This window comes from Salvelinus fontinalis, chromosome 34 (genome assembly GCF_029448725.1).
Source record: "Salvelinus fontinalis isolate EN_2023a chromosome 34, ASM2944872v1, whole genome shotgun sequence".
NCBI lineage: Eukaryota > Metazoa > Chordata > Actinopteri > Salmoniformes > Salmonidae > Salvelinus > Salvelinus fontinalis.
The window spans coordinates 24,017,946-24,042,799 of NC_074698.1; the positions used below are offsets into that span (position 1 = coordinate 24,017,946).

Genomic DNA, 24,854 nt, shown 5'->3' on the forward strand with positions numbered 1-24,854 from the left:
AGCAGTACGGGATGAAGCCGTAGCAGTACGGGATGTAGCCGTAGCAGTACGGGATGTAGCCGTAGCAGTACGGGATGTAGCCGTAGCAGTACGGGATGAAGCCGTAGCAGTACGGGATGAAGCCGTAGCAGTACGGGATGAAGCCGTAGCAGTACGGGATGTAGCCGTAGCAGTACGGGATGAAGCCGTAGCAGTACGGGATGAAGCCGTAGCAGTACGGGATGAAGCCGTAGCAGTACGGGATGTAGCCGTAGCAGTACGGGATGAAGCCGTAGCAGTACGGGATGTAGCCGTAGCAGTACGGGATGTAGCCGTAGCAGTACGGGATGTAGCCGTAGCAGTACGGGATGAAGCCGTAGCAGTACGGGATGTAGCCGTAGCAGTACGGGATGAAGCCGTAGCAGTACGGGATGAAGCCGTAGCAGTACGGGATGAAGCCGTAGCAGTACGGGATGTAGCCGTAGCAGTACGGGATGAAGCCGTAGCAGTACGGGATGAAGCCGTAGCAGTACGGGATGAAGCCGTAGCAGTACGGGATGTAGCCGTAGCAGTACGGGATGAAGCCGTAGCAGTACGGGATGAAGCCGTAGCAGTACGGGATGAAGCCGTAGCAGTACGGGATGAAGCCGTAGCAGTACGGGATGAAGCCGTAGCAGTACGGGATGAAGCCGTAGCAGTACGGGATGTAGCCGTAGCAGTACGGGATGTAGCCGTAGCAGTACGGGATGAAGCCGTAGCAGTACGGGATGAAGCCGTAGCAGTACGGGATGAAGCCGTAGCAGTACGGGATGAAGCCGTAGCAGTACGGGATGAAGCCGTAGCAGTACGGGATGAAGCCGTAGCAGTACGGGATGAAGCCGTAGCAGTACGGGATGAAGCCGTAGCAGTACGGGATGTAGCCGTAGCAGTACGGGATGTAGCCGTAGCAGTACGGGATGTAGCCGTAGCAGTACGGGATGTAGCCGTAGCAGTAGGGGTAGTGAAGCTTCATTCAAATTGGGGAGACGCGGGAGCGAAAATCCCAGTTCCCAACACCTCAGAGTTTTTCCCCCCACACAGCCAACATGTAATTTATACCGGTGTGATTAATGGTCACAGCACACCAAACACAAAATGATAGCACTTCAGGCGACAAGATTCTCCGGGGGAATCAAGTAGAAAGGCATCCAACGTGCGGTCAGAATGCATCAAACTCAAATTCACATGGAAGTGACGGTTGAGTTGTCCTACGTCCCCCTGTATAAATGTACCTTATCCGTAAGGGGTAGGTGGGCAGGTGTCAGAGGCAGTAGGACTCAACAGGCAACTCCCCAAGAAGCTCATCAAGGTCATCTGCACAACACAGACAGACAAATTCAATCACACAAACACACAGGGTGGAGCTGCGGATTGGTTTACCAAGAACATACACTCATATGCATATCCAAGTCCCACCTGCGTCCCAGGACAGGTCCAGTGGTGCAGCAGGCGGGCCCTGTGGAACACTAGAGGAGCCAGCACCAGAGTCTGCAGAGACCTGTGGGGCCCGAACATCCTCTTCATCATCATCATCATAGAACAACTCCATCTGAGAGACAGGGGCTCCTGGGACACTGGAGGACTGATCAGGTGATTCTAACATTGGCTCCTACATTCAACAGTAGAGTTAGACAAACAAATACAAAACATCTGTCAAGATACCAAGTTTTACTCATCAATGATTTGTCATTGTTACATCAAACTCCCAACAGCCGAGGATAATGACAAGATATCCTCCAGGCCTTGGTCGTGGTCTCTCACCAGGTGGAGTGGGGGCAGCTGGGTCTGTGTGGAGGACAGAGTCGAGCCGTCAGGAGGGTAGATCCTCAGGAGGTTGTTGGGTGTCACGTTCAGGTAGTGGTTACGGTGGGACGGAGAGAACACACTCACCTTCATGAAGAGACAACTAATTTTGGGTCTACAGCTAACATAGTGCAAAAATTATCAACTTTAAACACACACCATTTGTTTTTGTGATTTTATTGAGTGGCTCATCAATCATTTTGAAGAATCCAACAAATGATTTGCAATGAAACACTAGTAAATAGTGAGGTGTGTGGCCTGTGGAAGTCATACCTGTTTGAGCAGCAGTACCGCCCCTGTCTTGAGCTCCCCTAGTCTGTCCTCTAGGAGGCGCCGGTGCACTGTGCCCTGCATCTCTCCTACAGTCAGTCAGACACACTTATTACTACTGTGTATTACTACTGTGCTCTACCGTGCAGTCAGAGCAAAACAGCATACCCAGCCATGTGCTTCTGCATCGCTTGCTTTTTAGGGCTTTAGGCTGGGTATCTGTATAGCACTCTGTGACAACTGTGGATGTAAAAATGGCTGTATAAAATACATGTGATTGATTCATACCACATGGAGCACACTGATCACATTGTTCCTACTAATGACAACAGTGTAGTAATCAGTGCATCCCCCTCCAGGGGTAATCTGTTGACAGGTAGCACCAAGGGCCACACTTCAGGAAGGAAATGCACAGATGACTGAGACTTAATAGTCCGTGGTGATCAGCATGTAGCTAATACCCGTTCATTTGATGCTGATCCATAATGATAGAATCACTAATAAGCACAGCACTAAGGTTAAGTATCTACTTTAATAGATCTGCTCAGGAGTCCTCACGCTGGCTCTCCTGAGGCCATGATGACCTGCTAGGTTCAAGCAGTACTCAGAGAGAAATAGAGGAACTGCAAGAAAATGAGAGAAAGAGACAGAAGAATGGAGGAAAGAGGGGCCTGGGGACAATGATACAAACCGGATGTCTTCTACTGAATCACATGGTGTGTGAAGCGAATTCAGGTGAATTCTCAGTGGCGTACACACAAACCGCCAGCCACACACTCACTACAATGGCTGTGTGACCAGTTCTACCTACAAGCACAACCTTGCCACCAGTAGGCCTTACCTGTGGGATCCCTGAACACAGCCTTGGCATCAGCGTGTGTGTGGAGGATGCTCTTTAGTACCACAGCCATGTTGGGAACCTTGTTCTTCGCCAGCTGTTTCAGGGCCGCCTGAGAGAGCGAGACAGACAGACAGACAGACAGACAGAGAGAGAGACTTTTGTATTAGAGCACTACAAAACAAGTCCAAACTGCCAATCATTAACTTGAATTAATTAAACAGCTCAATTACTCATGCAGAGTTGCCATTAGCAGTGGCACATTAAGACTGTGGAAAAACAACAGAATAACCATTAAGATGATTAATGTGTGATCATGTTTGGGATAATAACTACTAACACCCCAGGCACAGGCCTGTCATTTGTCCTGATTATACTGATAGACCTCCACCACAGAGACAAGGGCCATTAACATGGAGAAAAACACCCCATCAACTTCTATCAGGGAGGCTGCCCTGGGTGCAAAAAAACATGCTCATCAAGTCAAATTATGCAAACGGTGTTGCGCAAGTGTTACATTTTTGCACCAGATGATATGGCATTTAAAGCTTCTAACATTAAATATGCTATGTTAAATTATGCATATTGTTGAAGGGTACATAGCCACGCAAAGCCTGAACACTGTTAGCCTTTCAGTCACCTTTCATGCCATTTAAGCTACCATAGGCTGTGTAAATTGGATAACGCTATATGTGCTGGTCACCTTGCGGAGTACCATGGCCACGCTGTAAGAGTGCAGAAAACAGGAGGAGTTCCTTTCGTCCAATCCCATCTCTGCCTTCATCGCTGCCCACGGACCTCCACTGAAATCCTCTTCCTCAGTCTGAGAGCTGGGAACCTGGACAGTTTTTTTTTTTTTTTTTACACACACATCACATGTTCATAAAGCAACATGATATAATAAATAATGGACAGAAAAATGAATAAATATCATGACACATGATACATTCTGTAAATGTATAGCCTACACATCAGTGTGATAGTACCTGACTGGGCGGTCGAGCCACGGCCCCATGTGCAGGTGTCTGAGGAATGGCCACCACAATGTCATCCAGGCTCTGCCCATGGAGCTGCTTTAAGGAGAGAGAATGGAACCCTGCAGTAGCTAAGTATCACAACCAAGCACATTGCTGACTGCTGAGATTAGTTAAGACTACAAATAAACAGAGAGGCAGGTAGGGACAGAAGCAGAAAGAGACACACCTGTTGTGGTAGGATTCCTGCAGGCCCAGGGAAGTGGCGGGTATTGGGCCGGATGTGGTCAGAACGGGGTCTCTGGGGGGTCTTGTTGGAGTTGGACACCAGCTGAATCAAGTGGTTAGTGAAGACGGGCGTGTGGAGGGAACAGGGGGTGAGACAGGGGGAAGGCACGGGTCCACCAAACCTACTAGAGGGGGCTGGGGAAATAGGGACGCAGCCTTTTTGACCCCGAGTCAGAGGTGTAGCCCAGGGCCTCTGTACCTGGGAAGGAAGCCCCCTAATTGGTCTGGGGGTCACAGGCCTGGGGAAGGGGCTGGAGGCCATGGTGAGGCCAGGAAACACTGGGCTCTGGGGTGGAGCTAGGAGGAAAGTAGCACTAGGATCAGGGTGTGGAGAGGGGAAGGGGCCAGGGAATGAGGACCTGTGGAGTATATTACTAATGGGAAGACCAGACGTTTGGTTAGAGGTACTGAATCCTCTCAGACCCACATTGGGCCCGGTTTGAGCACCACCACAGGCTGTGGGCCATAGTCTTTTGGCTGGGGTTACAGAGTCATCGCTGGGCTTGGTTAGATCTGCAGCTGGAGCAGTTTCTCGGACCTGAGCCCAAGTGCTCATCTGTGGATCACTTTCATCTAGGTCTGCCAGGTCAACATCCCAATCATCAAAGTCATCCTGCGGCGAGGGGGCCTCTTGCTGTCCTGTTGTGTTTGACTTCATCTGTTGAGCTGGTGAGGAGCTCTGTTGGGTAACTGTACACGGTCCCCTACTCAGTGTAGGAAGGTGGAGAGGGGGAAGAGTGAATGAGGGCAATGGTTTAGATGTAGAGAGCTGTCTCAAACCCAAAGCAGCAGACTGTCCTACACTGCTTGGTGTTGCATTCTCTGACCCTGGGCCATTCGACAGGCACCTGTGGGCAAGTATGCCTTCTGTGGATGGTTGATGTGAGTTATTCTGGCCATAGGGGGCAGCAGGAGTTGATGCTGCAGTTGAACGGAGGAAACAGGACTGTGCTGCAGAGGACACTGTGCTAGCAGACACTGCTGGAGCGGACCAGTCCATCTCAAGTAGATCCTAACACATACACACACACACACTTGTATAATTCATATTCAAAGAAAGCCAGAGGTGTAATATAAATTCATAAATAAATCGTTTCACAACAGTACTCTACATTACTTGTGATGTCAATCTGAGAATTTATACAGAAGGCTATAATCTGTCATAACTATCATATCAGCAGGTGGTAATCACTGACTGTGTAAATCAGTTTGCAGCACCTCATCATCGAAGTCCTCCCCAACGTTAAATAATCCATTCCACTTGCAAGTCTGTCGAATAAGAAAGACATCTTCAAATATAGCATCAACTAAGAAAGTGCTAGATGTAAATTAGATTTCGCCAACTAGATGGCTGGCTAACACTGTTAGCTACGTGCCAAGCTAGCTAGAAGCTTCTCTCATTTGTAAACTTGTGGCAGCTACCGACCTGAGGACCAGAGCTAGCAAACAAACATGACTGATTCTTACCATAGCAGTCATGCGATCTCGTGTCGAATGTCTTTTCTAACTGTCAATTTACATTGGTACATAAGATCAATCGAACGTGTAGATGTCATTTAATTCAGCCATCCAGTACTTGCTGCCGTAAAAAAATGTGCAACTTTTCAAGCAATGCAAGATGTTGTAAATACGAAATTTTGTGAGATTGGCACCGCCACGTTCAAGTAGAACGTAATTGCGTAATCAATTTTTACGCTGCGTGACGTTCACGAGATGGGTCGTCACTTGTCGCCACCTGCTGACTATCTCAGTTAATGCAGTTCCCCGAATATCAGATTGCGTTCCCCGTCTATTTATAACAGGCACTAAACTTGTATTGGGGCAACAATATCTTGTGAAAGGACATTTGGACGTGTCTGTAAAACACGTCATGAAGTAGTCGAAAGCAAATTACGTTATCCACAACAGAAAATGTACTATACTTTGTATAGTAACTTACTTGAGTTCACATGAAACAATTCTGAATTCACAGTGGTTACAAGTTCAAGGTGAGTAGAATTCTATATTCACACAACATTGATACTATGTAAATGCAATCTTCAAAGACCAGAGACAAAACAAATTGTTGTCTCTGTTTTGATTTTCGTTTAGTATTGGCCATAACAGTACCTTTTTAGTCAGTGTCTAAGTCAAATTTGCGGCACTGAGTCATGTTGTGTCCACTGTAAGTAACTAAAATTGGAACTGTTTCAAATGTGTTGCTCAAAGACCTCAGTGGGTTGCTTGAGATTCTGCTCCAGCTTTGGGTGTCATGTCCAGGGACACATTTGCCTTCAGCTCAGCCGCCTTACGTTCTCTGAAAGTGGATCAGGAGCTCCAGGAGTGGGAGGATAAGCGGCAGGCATTGGCTCACAGGAGGGCCATGAGCCGGCCACCTGTGTCCCGGGCCTCCAGACCCCCTCCCAGACAGCAGCGGGGCCTCCAGGAGATCCGGGTCTATGAGGCCCGATGCAGAGACACCACAATCCACAACACATTCATGTGTGGGGACATGAAGGGAGTGCACGCTGTGTTAAAGGACCCCTGCATGGTCAACGCACTGATGGAAACAGTGCATGAAGAGATGGTGTGGGCTCCAGAGCTGGGTAGGTGCCAAATGCAGAGAATATAAACTCACTTTTACTGTATTCTTCACTGTTGTCTTTTTGTTAGACCTGTCTGTGCCTTTCTTATAGATCTTCCAATCTTTCCCCATCACTGCTGATCGACTCTCTTTATTCTATCCTCTAAACATACCTAAGCCTCTCTGGCTATGAGCATCTGCTAGGTAAATAATGTACATACTCGCTGTCCCTCTGACAGGGATGTGGACCATGAGCTCCAAGATCAAGCAGACATCTGCATTGCGTCTGGCAGCCAGCAAGGGACACTCAGGCTGTGTGGAGGAGCTGCTGTTTCGAGGGGCAGAGGTGGATGCTGACCCTGGTGGCAGCACAGCCCTGCATGATGCCTGTATAGGTGGCCATGACAGCTGTGTCCAGCTGCTGCTAGCCCACGGAGCAGACCCTGACCTGCTGGCAGAAGACGGCAGTGCACCCCTTCACCTCTGCAGCACAGCCCAGACATTTCAGTGAGTGACAGCGCCTTAGCCATACTGACACTATGCCTGGTGATCATTTCTATTATTTATAGATAGAAGAATGTTTCAAAAGTTATATGGCAGGTGGGTCTGTTGATGTGGGTACTAATGAAAGATAAGATCATAAAGTTGTGTCTCTACTCTCTTCAGGTGTGCTGAGCTGCTGGTGACGGGTGGGGCAGAGGTCAATGTGTTCACCAGTGAAACAAAGCTAACGCCCCTCCATGTGGTGGCTCGTCGGGGTCTGGAGGAGCATGTGAAACTCTTTCTGTCCCATGGAGCTGACGTGTCAGCCAGGAACCGTGAGGGGGAGACCCCCTTGAATGCAGCCTGTGCTGGGGCTGAGAGGCCTGCCGAGGCTGGGCGGTACCTCCGCGTGGTTCAGATGCTGTTGGGAGCTGGGGCTGACCCCTGCACTGCAGGCAGGAAACACCACACACCTCTACACAACGCCTGTAGTAACTGCAGCCCACGCATTGCAGAAATCTTGCTACAACATGGAGCCAAAGCAGATGTGCAGAACTGTGCAGGATACACACCCATGGACTGTCTGTTACAGGTGGGGTTAAGAGTGGGCCATATTGGAGAGGGGGGGGGGGGGGGCAGGCAGAGGGACCTAAGGAGAGTTCTGTGGTCAAAGTGTAAGATCCATTTGGACATAATTATAAATGTAATTAAATAACTTTCATAATCAGTGAGTGGTAGATAAGACAGACTTATTCTCCTGTCTGCAGGTGGTGGAGGACTATCCAGACCAGCATCCTGAGGCTGTAGCACGCTCCCTCCTAAACCACGGGGCCAAGGCCGGTAAAAGCTTGGTATGTCAGGTTGGGCAATTGGAAAAGTGAGTTGGGCCAAGCTGGGTGTAAAAATGCCAGTTGGAGGCTGCATTTGGGTCCATTTAATTATAATATATTGGGATGATATATGTGCACCAGCAAAAGCTTGATTTTATTTCATTTGGGGGCGCTATGAAAATGTTTTAAAGCTAATTCCCTGCAATTCTACGTAGACAATATATTTTGGAGAACATGATAATAATAATATTAACCCACAGATTTCCTCCATATAGATGCTGAAGCTCTGCCTCCTCTCCCCTGCCACTCTGGAGGTAATGCTGAACTGCTACGCTGTTGTCCCTTCCTGTGAGGAATGGATGCAGTCTATCCCTCTTGAGATACATGAGGTTTGTTCTTTCCTCTGTTTTCAGCTCTCTCCTTCACTGCCTGAACCATCTAATGTCCTTCTTCCCTTCCCTCACCATCTCTCTGTCCCCAGACGCACCAGGGTTTCTTTGACTCTGTGAGGCAGATGACTAGCCAGCCCCGCTCCCTGCAGCACCTGTGCCGCTGTGCTCTGCGCCGCCACTTAGGAAAAGGTATCGACGCAACTATCAGTAGATTGGACATCCCCAGCTCTCTGATGGAGTATCTACTACTTCGGAATGAAGGGGAGATCCGGTGAATAAAGTGGAACACATGGGACAGAAGCCAAGAGAGAGAATGATTTGCATTTTCAATAACTGAAAGAATGGTTGCAATTTGTGTTTTCTGTATTAATTTATTAATAAATCAAATTTCTATTTTGCCTATGAAAATGTGATACTATTTTTCTGAACTAATTTATGTTCTTGTATGAATTGTATTTGTATGGACGATTGGTAGGAATGAAAAGACATCTCAGAATGTATTGACAACAACTCAGACTGTATGACTCTCAACTACTTCCCAGGCTGCTTCATCTGCGCAGGTGAAAGCAACCACCCACTACAGGTACACTATTGCTTTCATCTGTACTCTATTTTCAGCACATGAAGGAGAGATAATGCCAGGAGAGGAAGCCACTTTTTACTATTTTAGATTTATACCATTATTTGTTTCCTTGCTTGTGCCCGTTTGCGTGCCAGCTACACAAGAGTTGGACGTCCCAAGGATCCCTAAAAGCACTAACCGACCTACGTGCTGGTGGCGTAACGTCATCTGTGTTCATGTGGCCCTCTACTCCAGTTTTATTATCGGGGCTGTGGCTAAATTAGCATGGTAGCATGTCGTCAAACATGATTTGACTACATAGCAGGTAAGCGCACCTCTTATATTCAAATGCGCATATAACTGGTGTGTGCATTTAATAAGAACATCTATAGAAAGCATTTTGACAATGTAGTGAAAGTTAGCAAACGAAGGTCGTCCTTGTTGCTATTACTAGCTAGCTAGCTTACCTAATACCTAGCTAGTAACCTACCAATATGTCTTCTAACGTTAGCATAAACATTGAACAACATTTTTCTTCTGTATCTAGCTAGTTCTTCAACGGATGCACAATGTAGTAGTAAACACATTAGTGACGTGTTTTAACTGGGTTGACATTAGTTAGATGGTTTGCTAGCTAACTTTTGTGACAACATTGCCAACTATAGACGGTTGCTTTGAAGTAGCACTTAATCTCTGTCCCTGACAGTTGTAGTACAGGTCTCTGTCCCTGACAGTTGTAATACAGGTCTCTGTCCCTGACAGTTGTAATACAGGTCTCTGTCCCTGACAGTTGTAATACAGGTCTCTGTCCTTGACAGTTGTAATACAGGTCTCTGTCCCTGACAGTTGTAGTACAGGTCTCTGTCCCTGACAGTTGTAATACAGGTCTCTGTCCCTGACAGTTGTAGTACAGGTCTCTGTCCTTGACAGTTGTAATACAGGTCTCTGTCACTGACAGTTGTAATACAGGTCTCTGTCCCTGACAGTTGGAATACAGGTCTCTGTCCCTGACAGTTGGAATACAGGTCTCTGTCCCTGACAGTTGTAATACAGGTCTCTGTCCCTGACAGTTGTAATACAGGTCTCTGTCCCTGACAGTTGTAATACAGGTCTCTGTTCCTGACAGTTGTAATACAGGTCTCTGTCCCTGACAGTTGTAATACAGGTCTCTGTCCCTGACAGTTGTAGTACAGGTCTCTGTCCCTGACAGTTGTAATACAGGTCTCTGTCCTTGACAGTTGTAATACAGGTCTCTGTCCTTGACAGTTGTAATACAGGTCTCTGTCACTGACAGTTGTAATACAGGTCTCTGTCCCTGACAGTTGTAATACAGGTCTCTGTCCCTGACAGTTGTAATACAGGTCTCTGTCCCTGACAGTTGTAATACAGGTCTCTGTCACTGACAGTTGTAATACAGGTCTCTGTCCCTGACAGTTTTAATACAGGTCTCTGTCCCTGTCAGTTGTAATACAGGTCTCTGTCCCTGTCAGTTGTAATACAGGTCTCTGTCCCTGACAGTTGTAGTACAGGTCTCTGTCCCTGACAGTTGTAATACAGGTCTCTGTCCCTGACAGTTGTAATACAGGTCTCTGTCCTTGACAGTTGTAGTACAGGTCTCTGTCCTTGACAGTTGTAATACAGGTCTCTGTCACTGACAGTTGTAATACAGGTCTCTGTCCCTGACAGTTGTAATACAGGTCTCTGTCCCTGACAGTTGTAATACAGGTCTCTGTCACTGACAGTTGTAATACAGGTCTCTGTCCCTGACAGTGACAGTTGTAGTACAGGTCTCTGTCCTTGACAGTTGTAATACAGGTCTCTGTCACTGACAGTTGTAATACAGGTCTCTGTCCCTGACAGTTGTAATACAGGTCTCTGTCCCTGACAGTTGTAATACAGGTCTCTGTCCCTGACAGTTGTAATACAGGTCTCTGTCCTTGACAGTTGTAATACAGGTCTCTGTCCTTGACAGTTGTAGTACAGGTCTCTGTCCTTGACAGTTGTAATACAGGTCTCTGTCCCTGACAGTTGTAATACAGGTCTCTGTCCTTGACAGTTGTAATACAGGTCTCTGTCCCTGACAGTTGTAATACAGGTCTCTGTCCTTGACAGTTGTAGTACAGGTCTCTGTCCTTGACAGTTGTAATACAGGTCTCTGTCACTGACAGTTGTAATACAGGTCTCTGTCCCTGACAGTTGTAATACAGGTCTCTGTCCCTGACAGTTGTAATACAGGTCTCTGTCACTGACAGTTGTAATACAGGTCTCTGTCCCTGACAGTGACAGTTGTAATACAGGTCTCTGTCCCTGACAGTTGTAATACAGGTCTCTGTCCCTGACAGTGACAGTTGTAATACAGGTCTCTGTCCCTGACAGTGACAGTTGCAATACAGGTCTCTGCTAATAGGCTTTCTACTCATATGTATCTATCCACTTATTGCACTTCACTTTTGCTTTTCAACAGACACTAAGGACAGAGATGGCGGTGTGTGCACTGACAATGGACGGGATGGGAGACGAGGTGGCTGCAGTAAGCGGTGTGTTACTTCTGGTCCTGGCCCTGGTTCTGGCATGGCTCTCCACGCAAGTGGCAGATCGGGGAGACCACATCCTGAGCACCATCCTTACAGTCGGGGCCCACGCCTCTCTAATCGGGCTGGGGGGCCATGACAGTTACAGTGGAGGGCCACCCAGTGCAGACACCCCAGAGCAGCAAACACCTCCACACTCCCAGGAGAACAAGCCAGAGGAGGGGGAGCCTGGGTCTGAGAGGGAAGATGGTGAGGCAACAGGAGAGGGGACTGCAGGGGCTGGCGTTGACCTGCTGTTGAATATCCAGGGGAAGAAACCTCAGACATACCAGCCTGATGATGAGGAAGATGATGAGGAAGAGGATGACTATGAGGAAGAAGACAAGGTTCAGAAGCTGAGCTCAGTGGTCTCCTGCACCAGCATCACGGTTCGTTTGAAGTTCCTGAATGACACAGAAGAGGTGGCAGTCCTGAGTCCCAAGGATACAGTGGGTCTACTGAAGAGGTTAGTATGAAATGGCAGCTCTCATTATACATTTTCTGTGTTTAACCTTCTTTTTTGATTTATTGAACATGCATGTCTCTCCCATACAGTCTTTCAGAGACATTTCTTTCTCCCCTCTAGTAAGTACTTCTCAGGGCGGGAGCGTCAGATCAAGTTGATCTACCAGGGCCAGCTGCTTCAGGATCCCAAACGGACTCTGCTCTCCCTCAACATCTCTCACAACAGTGTGATCCACTGCCACGTGTCCCAGGTGCTGCGGGAGGCCAGCCCAGAGGAGGCAGCTCGCTCTGGGGCTAGTGGGGGAATCAGGGCTGCAGGCCTGGCTCTGAGCACCAGCAGCCTGGTGGTGCCTGTGTTCGTGGTGATGTTAGCCGTGGTCTGGTACTTCCGCATCAACTACCGTCAGTTCTTCACCGCCCCTGCTACCATCTCCCTGGTGGGAGTCACTGTGTTCTTCAGCTTCCTCATCTTTGGAATGCACAGCCGGTGAGCGGGAGAGGAGGCAGGATGGAAGGGCCCTCATCTGGGCAGGAGAATGAGAAGGAATAACAACTGTGTCAGGAGGATGAATGGAGTCAGGGGGCCTCTGCCTCAGACACCATAGAGCTCAACTGGAATCCTAAGAGTGGGTGTGCCTGTGTTTGTGCATGCACCAGCAAATAGCATAATGTGAGATTGATTGTATGTGCAGAGATTTAAGTTATCTGGAATGTGTGTTTGTTAGTATGAAGCAGAGATAATACTGAGCTGTAATTTTGCTTCTCAGAAAAACATTGAGTGGGTCCAGCTCCTGTTGGTCCTTATAGGACAGAACCATCAGCATCACACCCAGGACCACAGGCTGCTTGGTCCACTGTGTCAGCAATATCTTCTGGCCAGTTTGGCTACACATAGCCTGTTCTGTGTTAGGTTGCTCTCAGAAATTAGGGTCTCTATTCAATCAGATCCGCTTTAGCCGACATAAGTATAGAAGTTGTGTGGGAGGTGGAACTGTGTTAGTGCTGTCAAATCCACTGAGGTGTAATAACTGGAGACTGCGTCCAAGATGTCCGCCTTTTGTTTTCAAGGTTATCTACTCACATTTGCATACGCCAATTCATGTCTGTCTATATCCGGGTTGAATCCGGTTTATACAGACCAACATCACATGCACACTAGCACTCAGTGCGCACAGGGAGCAGTGCAGACGTCATCCAAAAACATGGCAGACAGATGAATATAAAATGTTGGCATCAGCTACAAATATTTGAATAATTCAATGGATGTTTTGTGCACAAAGGTGATGACCTAAGTGTCTTATTAGAAATTTTGAAATCTGACTTATCTATGTGTATGGAAATTGTCCTTCTGGGCTGAGCGTCAGTTAAACTGCAAAACTGTAGCAGTCGAAACCGTGCTTTGCTTTAAGTAAATACCACGGAGCCTTGTTTACAAGTTCGAACAATAGAATGTGAGATGTAATCTACACCTCGATGAGACTGATTAGAAATCTTTACTTTAATTATTTTCAATTTGAGCGTAATTTCTATCTAGCCTACAGATTCTCGTTCTGAACTTCCAATGCAAGTAGGACAGGCGTGGCTTCGTGATAATGATCAAGAGCAGTCACTCACCCATTTGACAGCTCCAGCGCCGTTACACCGCCGACAATTCAGCTATCGCCGGTTAACACTTGATCTGATTGAATCTAGACCTAGGATAATGCATTTCTTCACATCATGGCCCCATACTCGTTTCATTATATACATGTTAACGTTCCAGAAATGTTTTGTCTTTTTGTAGTACGTGTTTGAACGAGCAATTCATTTCCTCATTTGCAACGGAAACAAAATGAAGATTATACAACTAAAGACTTGGCTCTAGAGCAACTTGGAAACCACCTGCTATGTATGGAGTGGTGGTTCTATTTCTACTTTCTTTCCAGTTCTTTGGGAATGAGCTTTCACCTTAGTTATTGTGGACTGTAACGACTGCCTTATTGCAAGGCAAAACAGTTTAAGGATTTTTGTTGCTTGAATTACTCTTCAGTTATTTTAAACATATATGTTAATGCATGAAAATAAGCAACATGTTTGGTTTTGAAAATACTGTAAATATGTATTTACTGTACATTGAATGAATGGGATGAAACCACATCGGACACATCAGAATTTCTGTTGGGGAATTTGACACAGACGAGAGGGAAAATCTCTTTATCCCTTAAGTTACATTGTTTTCCTCTGGCCTTCAGATTTAAAGACTTTCAAACCAATCAGTCCCTGTGTAAAGAAGGAGTATGTCTGATATTGGACAAAATGACAGAATGCAAGAAATCTGAATGACACTTCATTTTACTCAGACAAAGAAACCTCTGTACACATGAGAAACTGAGATATAAAGAAAACCTAGCTGTGCATCACATTAATATACAATTGACATATTTGCACATGCACACACACGTGCATGAAAAAAGTTGGGTTTTGTGAAGACACTTTTTCTATTGCGTCATTTGTCCACAGTCATATTGTTCAGAGACACACACAAATAAACAGTTACGCAGCATTAGAAATACAGGCCGTTCTTGACCCTGTCAGTAAAGAGGGACAAATGAAATGAGCCGTACCCAAAATAGGTGTTTTTTCACTTCAAGGTTGATTCTTGTAGGGCACATTAAAGTGATGTCATACTTACTCACTGGCTGAATGTTCTAAATGAAAGCTCAGGGTATATAAGATTCTCCCTAGCAAGTATAGTCTGGTGGGCCTCTCAAACAGGAAGGAATAACAATATATATCAAACTTAACTCGTTAGCTAGAGTAAAGCTGAAAATGGCAAGAATAACAGTCTGAAATATCCCATGCAACAGCCATGGCACTTCTGTTGCAAGTGGCAGCAGATTTGAATTCCTACAAGCACATAGACACTGCACATAAGCAGAGACAGACTTTGAAAGCAAGTCAAGTGATGCAGATTGACCTAGAGTATTATTGAGAAAAAAAAGCAGGTTGACTATACTATAGCATTATTCAACAGGAAGCAATGCGAGATCTACAACTTGTATAAAGTGAGATTGTGATTTGCAGCAGAAGCAGGTTGTAGAAACTTCAGACTGAGTATGAAACAGTAAAGATAGACAGGGAAGAAGCACTGTTTAGCATTAAGCTGTGTATGGTAGAGAGGTTACCATGTATGTATACAGTATCCAATTAAATCATGATTCTTTTACATAGGTCATCATACCAAATGTATCGGTATACAAAAACACACTGGCTCACTCCATGATACATGTCAACATCTGCATTTACAATTTACTGAGTGAAGACATTAAATACACATTCTCACTTGACACAGTCAATGTAAACCAAAAAAGTTAAATATTCAAAATAACACATACTGACTCAACCACAATGGCACATTCAGAGATGCATAGTAATCTAAAAACAAATGAAATATCACACACAGGCCCACAACATGGAAAACAGTCAACTTTACACAAACATTCATACACCCACACATACACCACTGTGCAATACAATGCTAGTACGGATAAAGTCACCATCAAGTATCCCAATACTGGTGAGACAACAAGATGGCACTGACATCCCCCACCACATTAATAACAAAGCTGTAGTCGTAAGGTGATGCAATTAGTCCACAAGTCTCCTCCTAAACAGAGACAGAGTCAAAAAGAAAGCAATGTTTTCAGGAGAAAACAGATCAGAGTGCAAAAAAGCGGAGTGTGATTGGTCCATGTCTGAAGCCTAAATCACTGATTAACAAAAAGACAATTAAAGTGAACAATCAATGACCCATGTTTCTTTATAACTGGAATTGCAAAATATTGTCCAACAACTAACAACTAAGAATTGCGTTCAAATGAAGGGGTGCCGTGTCCATTTATGAATAAAGAGAAGTTACAACCCCTGGGTTAATCAGAGCTGATATTAATGTGTGAGTGAGTGGATGTGAGTTAATGGGTTATCATCTGTACCTCTGTTAGGTATGAGACCATGACTTGTCTGGATGAAGCTTGGTTCAGAATTCCATGTCACCCTCCAGTCACCTTCCTGGGTACGGTGTGGGGGGGGGGGGGGGCAGACTGGCACTACCCTAGTTTAGGTTGTCATAGATACTGGGGGCAGGGGGAACAGGAAGCTTGGGCTTCTTCTTTCTGTTGGATAGGCCTACTAGACTACTCTGGGAGCTACTGCCCCCTCCACTCCCACTGCCGCCCCCTCCTCCTCCTCCTGTGCTATTTAGGCCAAGAGACGTCTTCTTCTTCTTGGGCTTCTTAGAGTCTGAGTTGTTGGTGCCTGGGAGAGAGATCGAGAGCAGGAGATGAGATCGACTTCCACTGTAATGAACGTACAGAATGTGGACCTGAATTCGGTTCTCTTACTGGCTTTGGAGGAGGCTGAATCGGAGGGGGAGATGTCTGAGGATCCGTCCCACTGTAGGCGACTCATGAGAACCTGTCCGTCTGAGGCGTCGTAGCAGTCACTCTCCACCATCGTGTCTGCATCGGGCAGAGACGACCTGACAGAGACAACAGCCGCTCAGATCAGACCAGCCACTAAGACAGCAGCAGAACACATGGTGGAGCCATTCAATCTGCCATACAGCACACCTACTGTAGTACGCATCCAGGCCATACAGTTGGCCCCATGAGTGCTCCTACAGTAGCTAACTAACATAGTCCACCCTCAATGTTAAGGCCTGTCCATCTAACTGGCACAAAACATCCACAATAAATACATAGTCATTCAATACAACTCCTCAAGCAAACACCTGTACATTTAGGGACACCACAGGCACCAATCAAGATCGAATATATCAGTTCTAGGAATAAACCAGTCAGAACCAATGGAGGCCTGAGGGGCAGGGGAGGGGCACACTCACGCGGACGGCCCCAGGAGGAACACCCTGACGGCCCTCCTCTGTTCGTCCGTGTGCTGGGGGCACCGCTGGGACCTGGCAGGGACACAACGTGGCATTACAAACACCTGAGAAACACCTGCCCACAATGCACAGTGGCCCCGCCTACCCAGGGCCACGGCAGAGACAAGAGTGGGAGAGACAGAAACAGACACTGCCAGTGACCAATCAGATGAAGGGTCAGGTGTCAGAGTTTGGAGGTTAGAGATGAATGTTTGCTCACTGACAGTGTCCAGTTAGTCTCTCACCACGTAAAGCAGGCAGTGTCCAATCAGGGTCTTACATAGTCCAATTGGAAAATATCTGTTGTTTGGTCCAATCAAATATGAATTGTTTCACTAATTTTACACAAATTGGTATTATACTGAACAAAAATATAAACGCAACATGCAACAACTTCAAATGTTTTACCGGGTTACAGTTCATAGAAGGAAATCAGGCCCTAAACTATGGATTTCACATAACTGGGCAGGGGAACAGCCATGGGTGGGCATACCGTAGGTCCACCCACTGGGGAGCCAGAATTCGTCCCCCCCCCCACAAAAGGGCTTTATTACAGACAGAAATACCCCCCCACTCCTCAGATTATCCCGCAGGTGAAGAAGCCGGATGTGGAGGTCCTGGACTGACGTGGTTACACGTGGTCTGCGGTTGTGAGGCCGGTTGGATGTACTGCCAAATTCTCTAAAATAACGTTAGGAGGTAGCTTATTGTAGAGAAATAAACATTAAATTCTCTGGCAATTGCACGCTCCCTCAAAACTAGAGACATCTATGGAATTGTGTTGTGTGACTAATCTTTTTTCCCCAGCACAATGTGCACCTGTGGAATGATCATGCTGTTTAATCAGCTTCTTGATATGCCACACCTGTCAGGTGGATGGATTATCTTGGCAAAGGAGAAATGCCCACCAACAGGGATGTAAACAAATTAATACACACAATAAGCTTTTTGTGCATATGGAACATTTCTAGGATATTTTATTTCAGCTCATGAAAAATGGGACCAACACTTTACATGTTTAGTTTATATTTTTGTTCAGTATACATTTTTTTAAAGAAAATTGGCCAATTACTGACCCCAATCATCTAATAAATACTGTATGTTATAAAGGAAATGGAAAATAATTGAGAATCATATAGAGTTGCCACTTGTGTACCCCAAAAATCAGTCCCAACTACACATGATCACAACACACCAATGAAACTGATCATGTTAAAGGTCTCACGGAAACAACATGCAGAACAATAACCATGAGTGTCTGTTGGCAGCCTCCATAATGGAGTTGGCCACAGGTTTACCACTTGTCCGGAACACACGTCATTCAAGTCACGGAAGACCTTCCCGACTAGCTAGTTTAACAAACACCTCTGAGAACCTGGTAAGGTCCATAGTAAGGGGCAGGCTGAGGGATGGACACAGGACATACTGACATCAAACTTCCAGGAAGATGTCTGTCTGGCACAGTACTACCCTGAATGGCTCATCATGATCATAAATCAGCAACTTTGACTCAAGCTAACATCTAGTGCCAGCGCTTGAGAAACAAAATGTATTAATGAGTTTGTGTGATAAAGGTATGTGTGTGCACTCCGTGTAGCTGATAGGACGTTAGGTGGAAATGACAAGACTATTAGAGGTGCATGTGCTGTGTCTGCGTGCAGAGTAATCCCTACCTGGTGCACATCTTCTTGGTGTGCTCCGAGATCACTCCACATTGCTGCAGACAGGGGGCAGTGTAGTTAGAGACAAGCCAGTCATACACACCGCTGATAAATGTCTTGAGATTTTAGATGTGATCCGATATACAGTTAGACTTGTGGATGGATGGTAGAATGGATAAATGAAAATGACTCACTGTTGTCAACAGAGACCTCAGTTCGTCAGGGCCTAAAGTTTCGTAATTGATGCCAGTGTTATAGTTGTACTGCAGTGAGGGAGAGAAAACGATAACAGACATCAACACACTAATAGATATGTAGGTGTGAACCATCAGAAAAATGGATTCTGGTTACCTTGTATGGATCTGCATTGACACTATTACTAAGCTCCCCTGAAAAAGAGAACAGCATATGATCTATCAGTCTACTTGCCACTGACTCCCAAAGACACAGATGATGCACCCAACCACCACCAACCATGAAATACAGCAGTGATTACATTTAGTGCAATATTCACAATATTACATGTCAAACAATTGATTCCTATGTCTGAGAAAACATACGTAAAATGTACAGTTTATGACGGAAGGAAGCAAAGGTCTCTCTAGCTATTGACCAGTGAGGTAAGAGAACATAATTGATTATTATGTACGTGCTGCAAAAGCAAGCATATTTATGCATGAGCATAAGGCAAAATATATTTTAATGGTTTAATCAATCTGTGATTGAAATTGAGCAGCACTTTAAGGGCCAAAGCCACAAATGACAGGTCGATCAAACTGGTGTGGATTGAGTTCAGGTCATTTATTACATTGGAACATCCTTGACGCTCCATAGAAGATAGCAGCACTGTTTCATTTCAGCTCCATTTAAAGAAACATGGACAATCAGGAAATCAAGAATCAATGAAGACATGATACAAAACGACAAAAAATAATAATAATAATGCAAACAAAAGCATGAATATGTCAAGTAGATAATGGATAGGATAATGCACAAGAGGACTTGTTGAGTCACCTGAGAAACTAAGAGATAAGCAGCTGGTCTGCTTTAGAGACCTGACTGTAGTCTATCATTACTGGTACCAGACTATCATCCGACATGATTTTTTCACTCAAGTGTTGAACTAATTAAATAATATATAACACAATACAGAAAATACATTGATATATTACATACAAAGAACTGTAAACTGGAGGCTGAACTGTGATTTATTGCACACAATTGTCAGCTTCCTGTAAGTCATTCTCAGCTCATTAGCTTTGCACCATGATCCATGTCAAATTAAAATCATCACGCAAACAGGAGACTGCGGAGCACGAAGAGTCGGCCTTTGCCTGATATCTTAATTGCTTATCCTCATCTTCAATGCTGCTTCTGATCCTTTTCATACTGTACTACGTCTATTCTGCTAACATTGTGCATTTGACCTGGATTTAAGCAGCAGACTCCTTCAATGGCCATCTATCGTGAAGAATCCAGAAGGCCACATTAACATTCTCAATAGAGGATTTTGGAGACACCCTGGGTCTCTGCTAAGGTTAATTTCCTTAGGAATGAAAGTTCTAACTCCAGGCACTTTTCCTGATATACTATCCCTAAACCGGCAGGGTTCTTTCCCAGATTCTTCTCGGGTTGACCTTTGACCCTACATTGAAGTGGGGGAGGGCATTATAGAGCTGGCCTGGCAGTAATCAGCCCCTTCCGATCACTGAGGAAATGCATCATCTCTCAACAGCATGCATGGAGATTCCTGATCTGCAACAAGGCTTTGGCCCCAGCAATGCTGAAACGACCAGAGTGTAAAACATCCCCAACCATTCAACCAACTACTCTAAAACTTTCATGCACACAAACACACACAAAGTAGGGCCATAAATTGGGTGTATTCAGGAGTGGGCTCTATGTTCGACTTCACAATTCCATTTCAAGGCTACAGAGAATCTGGACTCTAGAACATTCCCACAACTCCCGACAAACAAAACACCATGAGACCATACACATATAATATTCTGTATATCAGAATGCATTATATAAACAGAAATGTATGCAATTTAGTATGAATATCAGTGTGAATTTCAGTAAAATAAATGCTGATTGAGAAATGATATTGACAAATTACATTTAAAAAAAAAAAGGGGCACTCTGCAGTTGCTACATTCATTTTAGGATTTATAAATTAATGATATGTACCCATTGATTCTTGAAGAATATAACTTAAACTGTCATACCCCATCAGAACTTGTTGTACTCCAATGTTTGTTAACAAAACACTATACAGCCTCAAAACTATAACTTTGATATCACGATGGTCAGTCCTTGCATCCATAGCTCCCTACTATTAATTTGAGTGGTAAAAAGTTTCTAGCACAATCTCTCAGCTTTGTACAGAATAAGGGGCGGGGACGATGCCTTGTTATTGTTTTAACTGCTTATTGCCACTAAGATTAAAAAAGAAAAATGACATTCTAATCATGTGTTTCACTTGGAAAAAATTTACATTCCAGTTGGGAAATGCATTATGCAGTCAGGATTCAGTAAATGTAAATGACACACAGCTTATAGAATGTCACTTCACCTCCATCTTACATGGGTTCTAAGAGGTAACGTAAACTCACATGTGTACATCGCCTTGGTCCGTACAATTGACCTTATTTTAGCGCCCCAAAAACGTACTACGTCCAGATCAACTGTAATGTCAATACCATTGTAAAGCACAATTTATCCCCTTTCCAACAGAATCAATTACATGAGACCCCCCACGCTGCCCGTTTCTGCATAATTCAACCAGGCATTGAGCTCCGTCGGGTCTTTAAAAAAATGGCGGGTGGGGAAGCGAAACTAATGCGTGATAGTGAGACGGAGAGATGTGTGGGAAAATTGCTTTTTTTCACTCGATCTGTCCAACTTATCACCTTATCGCCTCTAAATGTAAATAAAACACTATAAAGAGTTTATATAAAGTGTCATTACATACCTATTTGAAGGTTTGTGTCGAATTTGAATCGGGTTTTTAGGGCGGTGCTAAAGTGATCTTAGAAGTAAACAGCGGCTTTGAGAATGATGATCGCATGCAATGATGACGCAAAAAATGACTAGGTATCCCCCCTTACCCCCGGTCACTGTCCATAACTTGTTTTTAAAGGATGAGAGAAGTGCTACACCTGGTGGAGAGAGATTGTAAGAGAAATAGTTGCTTTATGCGTGCTGTACGTTACGGCATGACACGTCACGATGTAACGGAGGGTCTGTTTTTTCTACTTTTCTCCAATACTATAGAGCCATTACCATGTTGATCAACGCTTGAATAGAAACGTAGTTCACACCCCCAATTTTGAAGTCAACACAGTCCCATTAGTTTTCTTTGTAGCCTCGTTTGAATGTTGCAGTGGCGCACATTTGTACGGAATGGGGTGAGTTTACGTTAACGTTATACTCACCATTTTTATGCTTTACAGATTTTGATCTTCTGGGTGAATTTGGATTCTAAGGAAATAATACACAAAAAGAGAAGAACCGTCAATTTATATTCACACTGATCTAGATTAACATATCACAAGCATGATTTCATGCGAAGCATGAAACAGGAAAAGTGAAGCACACACCCCTTGATCCAATTGAATTTGTTAAAAAAATCTCAATGTTCATCCTTGCCATGCTTGTAAGCAGAAAGTAGGTCTGTGACAATACCAGTATGGCAACAAAAGAAATCTATGGGAAATATTCAAACACAGCAGAGCAAACTATTTGGTCCTTTAAAAAGCTGCCGTTTGTAAAAATGTGCACTATAGCTTGTAAAATAAATAAATGTGACTGGATAACAACTTAATGATGTTTGTTTCCAACATTGGGGCTGTTTTCCTAAAGAAGTTTCCTTGCCACGATACTAACGAGTAATGCGATACTGGTATCATCCCGGCCCTAGCAGAAAGGACAGAGGGATACCAGAAATCCTTAAGGTTATTTTTATCTATTGGCCTCGTTGTAATTACATGTGGACAAAAACACAACATACAAAACATGAATAAATATCTCCACAGCAATGAAACTTACCAAAGGTACATGTTGTTTCAAAGAATGTAAAAATACCTTATCTGACTTTCTCTTCTTAGCTGCAGATGGAAAATAGAGGGGTGTAAGACAAGCATAGATGTGCTTGTTCAGCTAGTCACAAAAAAACATTCAGACAGGGATTCACACTTGTTTTATTCTCACCTTTTTTTTCTGAGCCATACGACCAGTCATTGTCATTGACGTCATCATTGTCTTCCTGATCACTCTCTGATTTGTTGTTCATGTTGTTACTGCTTGCTATTCTGTTGACCAATATCAAGAAAATGATCAGAATTGCCCATTCACTTGAGGAATGTATTGGTTTGTTTTCTATGTCACATTGTAGTGTAGTGTCCACTGTCCATGTCCAGTGCCCCTTGCTGACCTGCGGTTGGCGATGCGGCTGCTGTTGCGCCCCATGCCCAAGCATTTCTCCAGATGAGGGGCAAAGCGGGACGCAGCAATGCTCCGGTTGCAGTTCGGACACACACATTCCTTGTTTTTCCACTGATTGTACACTTGCCCGAAAATGTCCACTCCTGGTTGGTCAACGATTTCTACGGAGCAAGGCGAGAACATACATGAAAGATAAACTAACAAATTAAAGGCAGAGAGATGAACCAGATAACCAAACCCAGGAGAAAGCACTCTGGTCCTAACCGAAGTCCTTCATGCTTTCTTGGTCCGTGTCATCCAGGAAGAAGTAGCCCTGTTTGACAGCACGATGCACCTCGAAACACAGGCCCAAACAGGCGTCCTCCACCAGGTCCGAGTAGATGTCCTGAGCCAAGGCCTGTGGAGGGCAGCAAAAAATACAGCAGAGTCACAAAGGAAAGAAAACTACATGAGCAACTTCCTGTTTTAAAGCAGGACAACTACCACCAAACATGATAGGATGGTGAAAGTGTAGTCCACTACTCACCTCTAGCTTGGTGTTGTCCAGGCCCGACAGAGACATATCCTCCATTTTCATTTGCAAAAGTTTAAGGGCGAATCACTGCCTTCTACATGGCACAGCTATGGGGGACAACAGAGCTGAAAACAGGAAATACACACATTTAGTGATTTAAAATAACTCCGTCATTCAAACAATAAAAAATAAGTGATGAGACAAGAGATTATTTATTTATTGGACAAAACCCCACAAAAGTCCCAGAGTGAGACTGAATCAACACTTACAAAGGAGCACCGACTTCTTCTTCGCTAATAGTTGGCAGAGGTGACTGCCTGATATTGTTTTGGTTAGCTGTTGAAACAAATAAACAAATACATTTCACTGAATTAGTAAATTTGGTGTTGCGGTTACACAATACAAGACAGAACAAAAACGAAAATAAAGTCAGAACAGTTGTATTGTCTAGAGACTAGAGTGAGTATTAAGACACGGCTAGCTACTACGTGCTAGCTTAGGCTAACGTTCGATATTAGCTAGGATAGAACGCAGTAACAACTGATAGACAGCTAATTAGCTATCTAGTTAGCAAAACAAATATTTTCCTAATATCTGCTACCGATAGGAAAAACATAGCTAGCTAACAAATCAGCTCATTGTACATAATCTTACTAATAAGGGTACGTACAATTATTTCAATGATTTCTTTACAGAGAATATCATACTGGTCAGCTCGCACTCACCATCAACGACCAATCTACGATTGAACCGTTAGCCGTTACAGTTTAGCTGGACATTGACAAGAGATTATTTTGCTACATTATATCTAGCTAGGATGATACATGTTGTTGTAGCTATTAGCTAGTCATTAAAATGTGATGCAGCAGAGCAGTCAAAGGGAAATAAGAAAATGTAAAAAGAGGCTGCCATTTTCCTTCCTAACAGACCTCACTAAACGATCACCGAGGTTCTCCGTGCCGTTTTACTTGGCCTAAAGTAGGGGGAAAATGGCAGAGAAAGGAAATTCACTTCTAATCAACTCAAGTGACTGTACTTAAGCGCATACATTTTATTTATAATTGGATATGCAATAATTAAATAGAAAAAACCTCGGCTGTCTGGATCCGCCCCCTCTCGCGAGTGGCCATTTGTTATTGACGGAAAGGGAAGAGGTGAAATAATCACGGTTATCGTTTATTGATTAGTTCTCATGAAACAACCAAATCATAGATTAGGGTATAGCTAGTTGTACATTTCTGACGACATTCTAATTTATG

At 44.6% G+C, this 24,854-nt stretch overlaps 4 protein-coding genes across 11 annotated transcripts; 2 read left to right on the plus strand and 2 right to left on the minus strand.

Moving 5' to 3' along the window:
* Positions 1 to 852: 852 nt before the first annotated feature.
* On the minus strand, positions 853 to 5,870 carry LOC129833540 (homologous recombination OB-fold protein-like). Of its 3 annotated transcripts, none has more exons than XM_055898210.1 (10): positions 5,659 to 5,869; positions 5,410 to 5,460; positions 4,133 to 5,203; positions 3,916 to 3,999; positions 3,633 to 3,767; positions 2,933 to 3,041; positions 2,095 to 2,180; positions 1,780 to 1,908; positions 1,435 to 1,627; positions 853 to 1,332 (listed from the first exon to the last, which is right to left on the minus strand). In XM_055898210.1, the coding sequence occupies exons 1-10, from the start codon at positions 5,668 to 5,670 to the stop codon at positions 1,280 to 1,282; spliced, it is 1,923 nt and encodes a 640-aa protein (XP_055754185.1). In that variant the 5' UTR covers positions 5,671 to 5,869; the 3' UTR covers positions 853 to 1,279. The 3 variants fall into 3 exon arrangements, with proteins under 3 accessions (XP_055754185.1, XP_055754184.1, XP_055754186.1); XM_055898209.1 differs by having other exon boundaries at positions 3,916 to 4,002; XM_055898211.1 differs by lacking the exons at positions 853 to 1,332; positions 1,435 to 1,627 and having other exon boundaries at positions 1,835 to 1,936; positions 3,916 to 4,002; positions 5,659 to 5,870.
* A 464-nt stretch (positions 5,871 to 6,334) lies between these two features.
* LOC129833543 (ankyrin repeat and SOCS box protein 16-like) lies at positions 6,335 to 8,797 on the plus strand. The gene is made up of 6 exons (XM_055898218.1): positions 6,335 to 6,776; positions 6,994 to 7,261; positions 7,421 to 7,829; positions 8,005 to 8,088; positions 8,343 to 8,456; positions 8,549 to 8,797. The coding sequence occupies exons 1-6, from the start codon at positions 6,443 to 6,445 to the stop codon at positions 8,732 to 8,734; spliced, it is 1,395 nt and encodes a 464-aa protein (XP_055754193.1). The 5' UTR covers positions 6,335 to 6,442; the 3' UTR covers positions 8,735 to 8,797.
* A 227-nt stretch (positions 8,798 to 9,024) lies between these two features.
* On the plus strand, positions 9,025 to 15,968 carry LOC129833545 (transmembrane and ubiquitin-like domain-containing protein 1). The gene is made up of 3 exons (XM_055898225.1): positions 9,025 to 9,346; positions 11,486 to 12,057; positions 12,178 to 15,968. Exons 2-3 carry the CDS (start codon positions 11,501 to 11,503, stop codon positions 12,545 to 12,547), a joined length of 927 nt encoding a protein of 308 aa, XP_055754200.1. The 5' UTR covers positions 9,025 to 9,346; positions 11,486 to 11,500; the 3' UTR covers positions 12,548 to 15,968.
* LOC129833544 (ataxin-7-like protein 3) lies at positions 14,370 to 24,661 on the minus strand. Of its 6 annotated transcripts, none has more exons than XM_055898220.1 (14): positions 24,525 to 24,661; positions 23,865 to 23,931; positions 23,608 to 23,720; positions 23,346 to 23,478; positions 23,071 to 23,242; positions 22,848 to 22,948; positions 22,686 to 22,744; positions 22,073 to 22,118; positions 18,987 to 19,024; positions 18,830 to 18,898; positions 18,648 to 18,691; positions 16,936 to 17,007; positions 16,436 to 16,572; positions 14,370 to 16,349 (listed from the first exon to the last, which is right to left on the minus strand). In XM_055898220.1, the coding sequence occupies exons 3-14, from the start codon at positions 23,656 to 23,658 to the stop codon at positions 16,147 to 16,149; spliced, it is 1,125 nt and encodes a 374-aa protein (XP_055754195.1). In that variant the 5' UTR covers positions 23,659 to 23,720; positions 23,865 to 23,931; positions 24,525 to 24,661; the 3' UTR covers positions 14,370 to 16,146. The 6 variants fall into 6 exon arrangements, with proteins under 6 accessions (XP_055754195.1, XP_055754194.1, XP_055754196.1 ...); XM_055898219.1 differs by having other exon boundaries at positions 24,321 to 24,661; XM_055898221.1 differs by having other exon boundaries at positions 22,722 to 22,744; positions 24,321 to 24,659.
* Between the last annotated feature and the right edge of the window lie 193 nt (positions 24,662 to 24,854).

Bases quoted from the DNA above. Each gene is read 5' to 3' on its own strand.
- LOC129833544 (XM_055898220.1), bottom strand. From the start codon at position 23,658: ATGAAAATGGAGGATATGTCTCTGTCGGGCCTGGACAACACCAAGCTA. The intron at 18,899-18,986 runs GTAACCAGAATC...CCCTCACTGCAG, and splicing joins TCAATGCAGATCCATACAAG to TACAACTATAACACTGGCAT. The intron at 18,692-18,829 runs GTGAGTCATTTT...CCCTGTCTGCAG, and splicing joins TGAGGTCTCTGTTGACAACA to CAATGTGGAGTGATCTCGGA.
- LOC129833545 (XM_055898225.1), top strand. From the start codon at position 11,501: ATGGCGGTGTGTGCACTGACAATGGACGGGATGGGAGACGAGGTGGCT. The intron at 12,058-12,177 runs GTTAGTATGAAA...TCTCCCCTCTAG, and splicing joins ACAGTGGGTCTACTGAAGAG to TAAGTACTTCTCAGGGCGGG.
- LOC129833543 (XM_055898218.1), top strand. From the start codon at position 6,443: ATGTCCAGGGACACATTTGCCTTCAGCTCAGCCGCCTTACGTTCTCTG. The intron at 7,262-7,420 runs GTGAGTGACAGC...TACTCTCTTCAG, and splicing joins AGCACAGCCCAGACATTTCA to GTGTGCTGAGCTGCTGGTGA. The intron at 8,457-8,548 runs GTTTGTTCTTTC...CTCTGTCCCCAG, and splicing joins TCCCTCTTGAGATACATGAG to ACGCACCAGGGTTTCTTTGA.
- LOC129833540 (XM_055898209.1), bottom strand. The intron at 5,204-5,409 runs GTGCTGCAAACT...TGTATGTGTTAG, and splicing joins GGGAGGACTTCGATGATGAG to GATCTACTTGAGATGGACTG. The intron at 1,333-1,434 runs GTGGGACTTGGA...TGTGTTGTGCAG, and splicing joins GGACCTGTCCTGGGACGCAG to ATGACCTTGATGAGCTTCTT.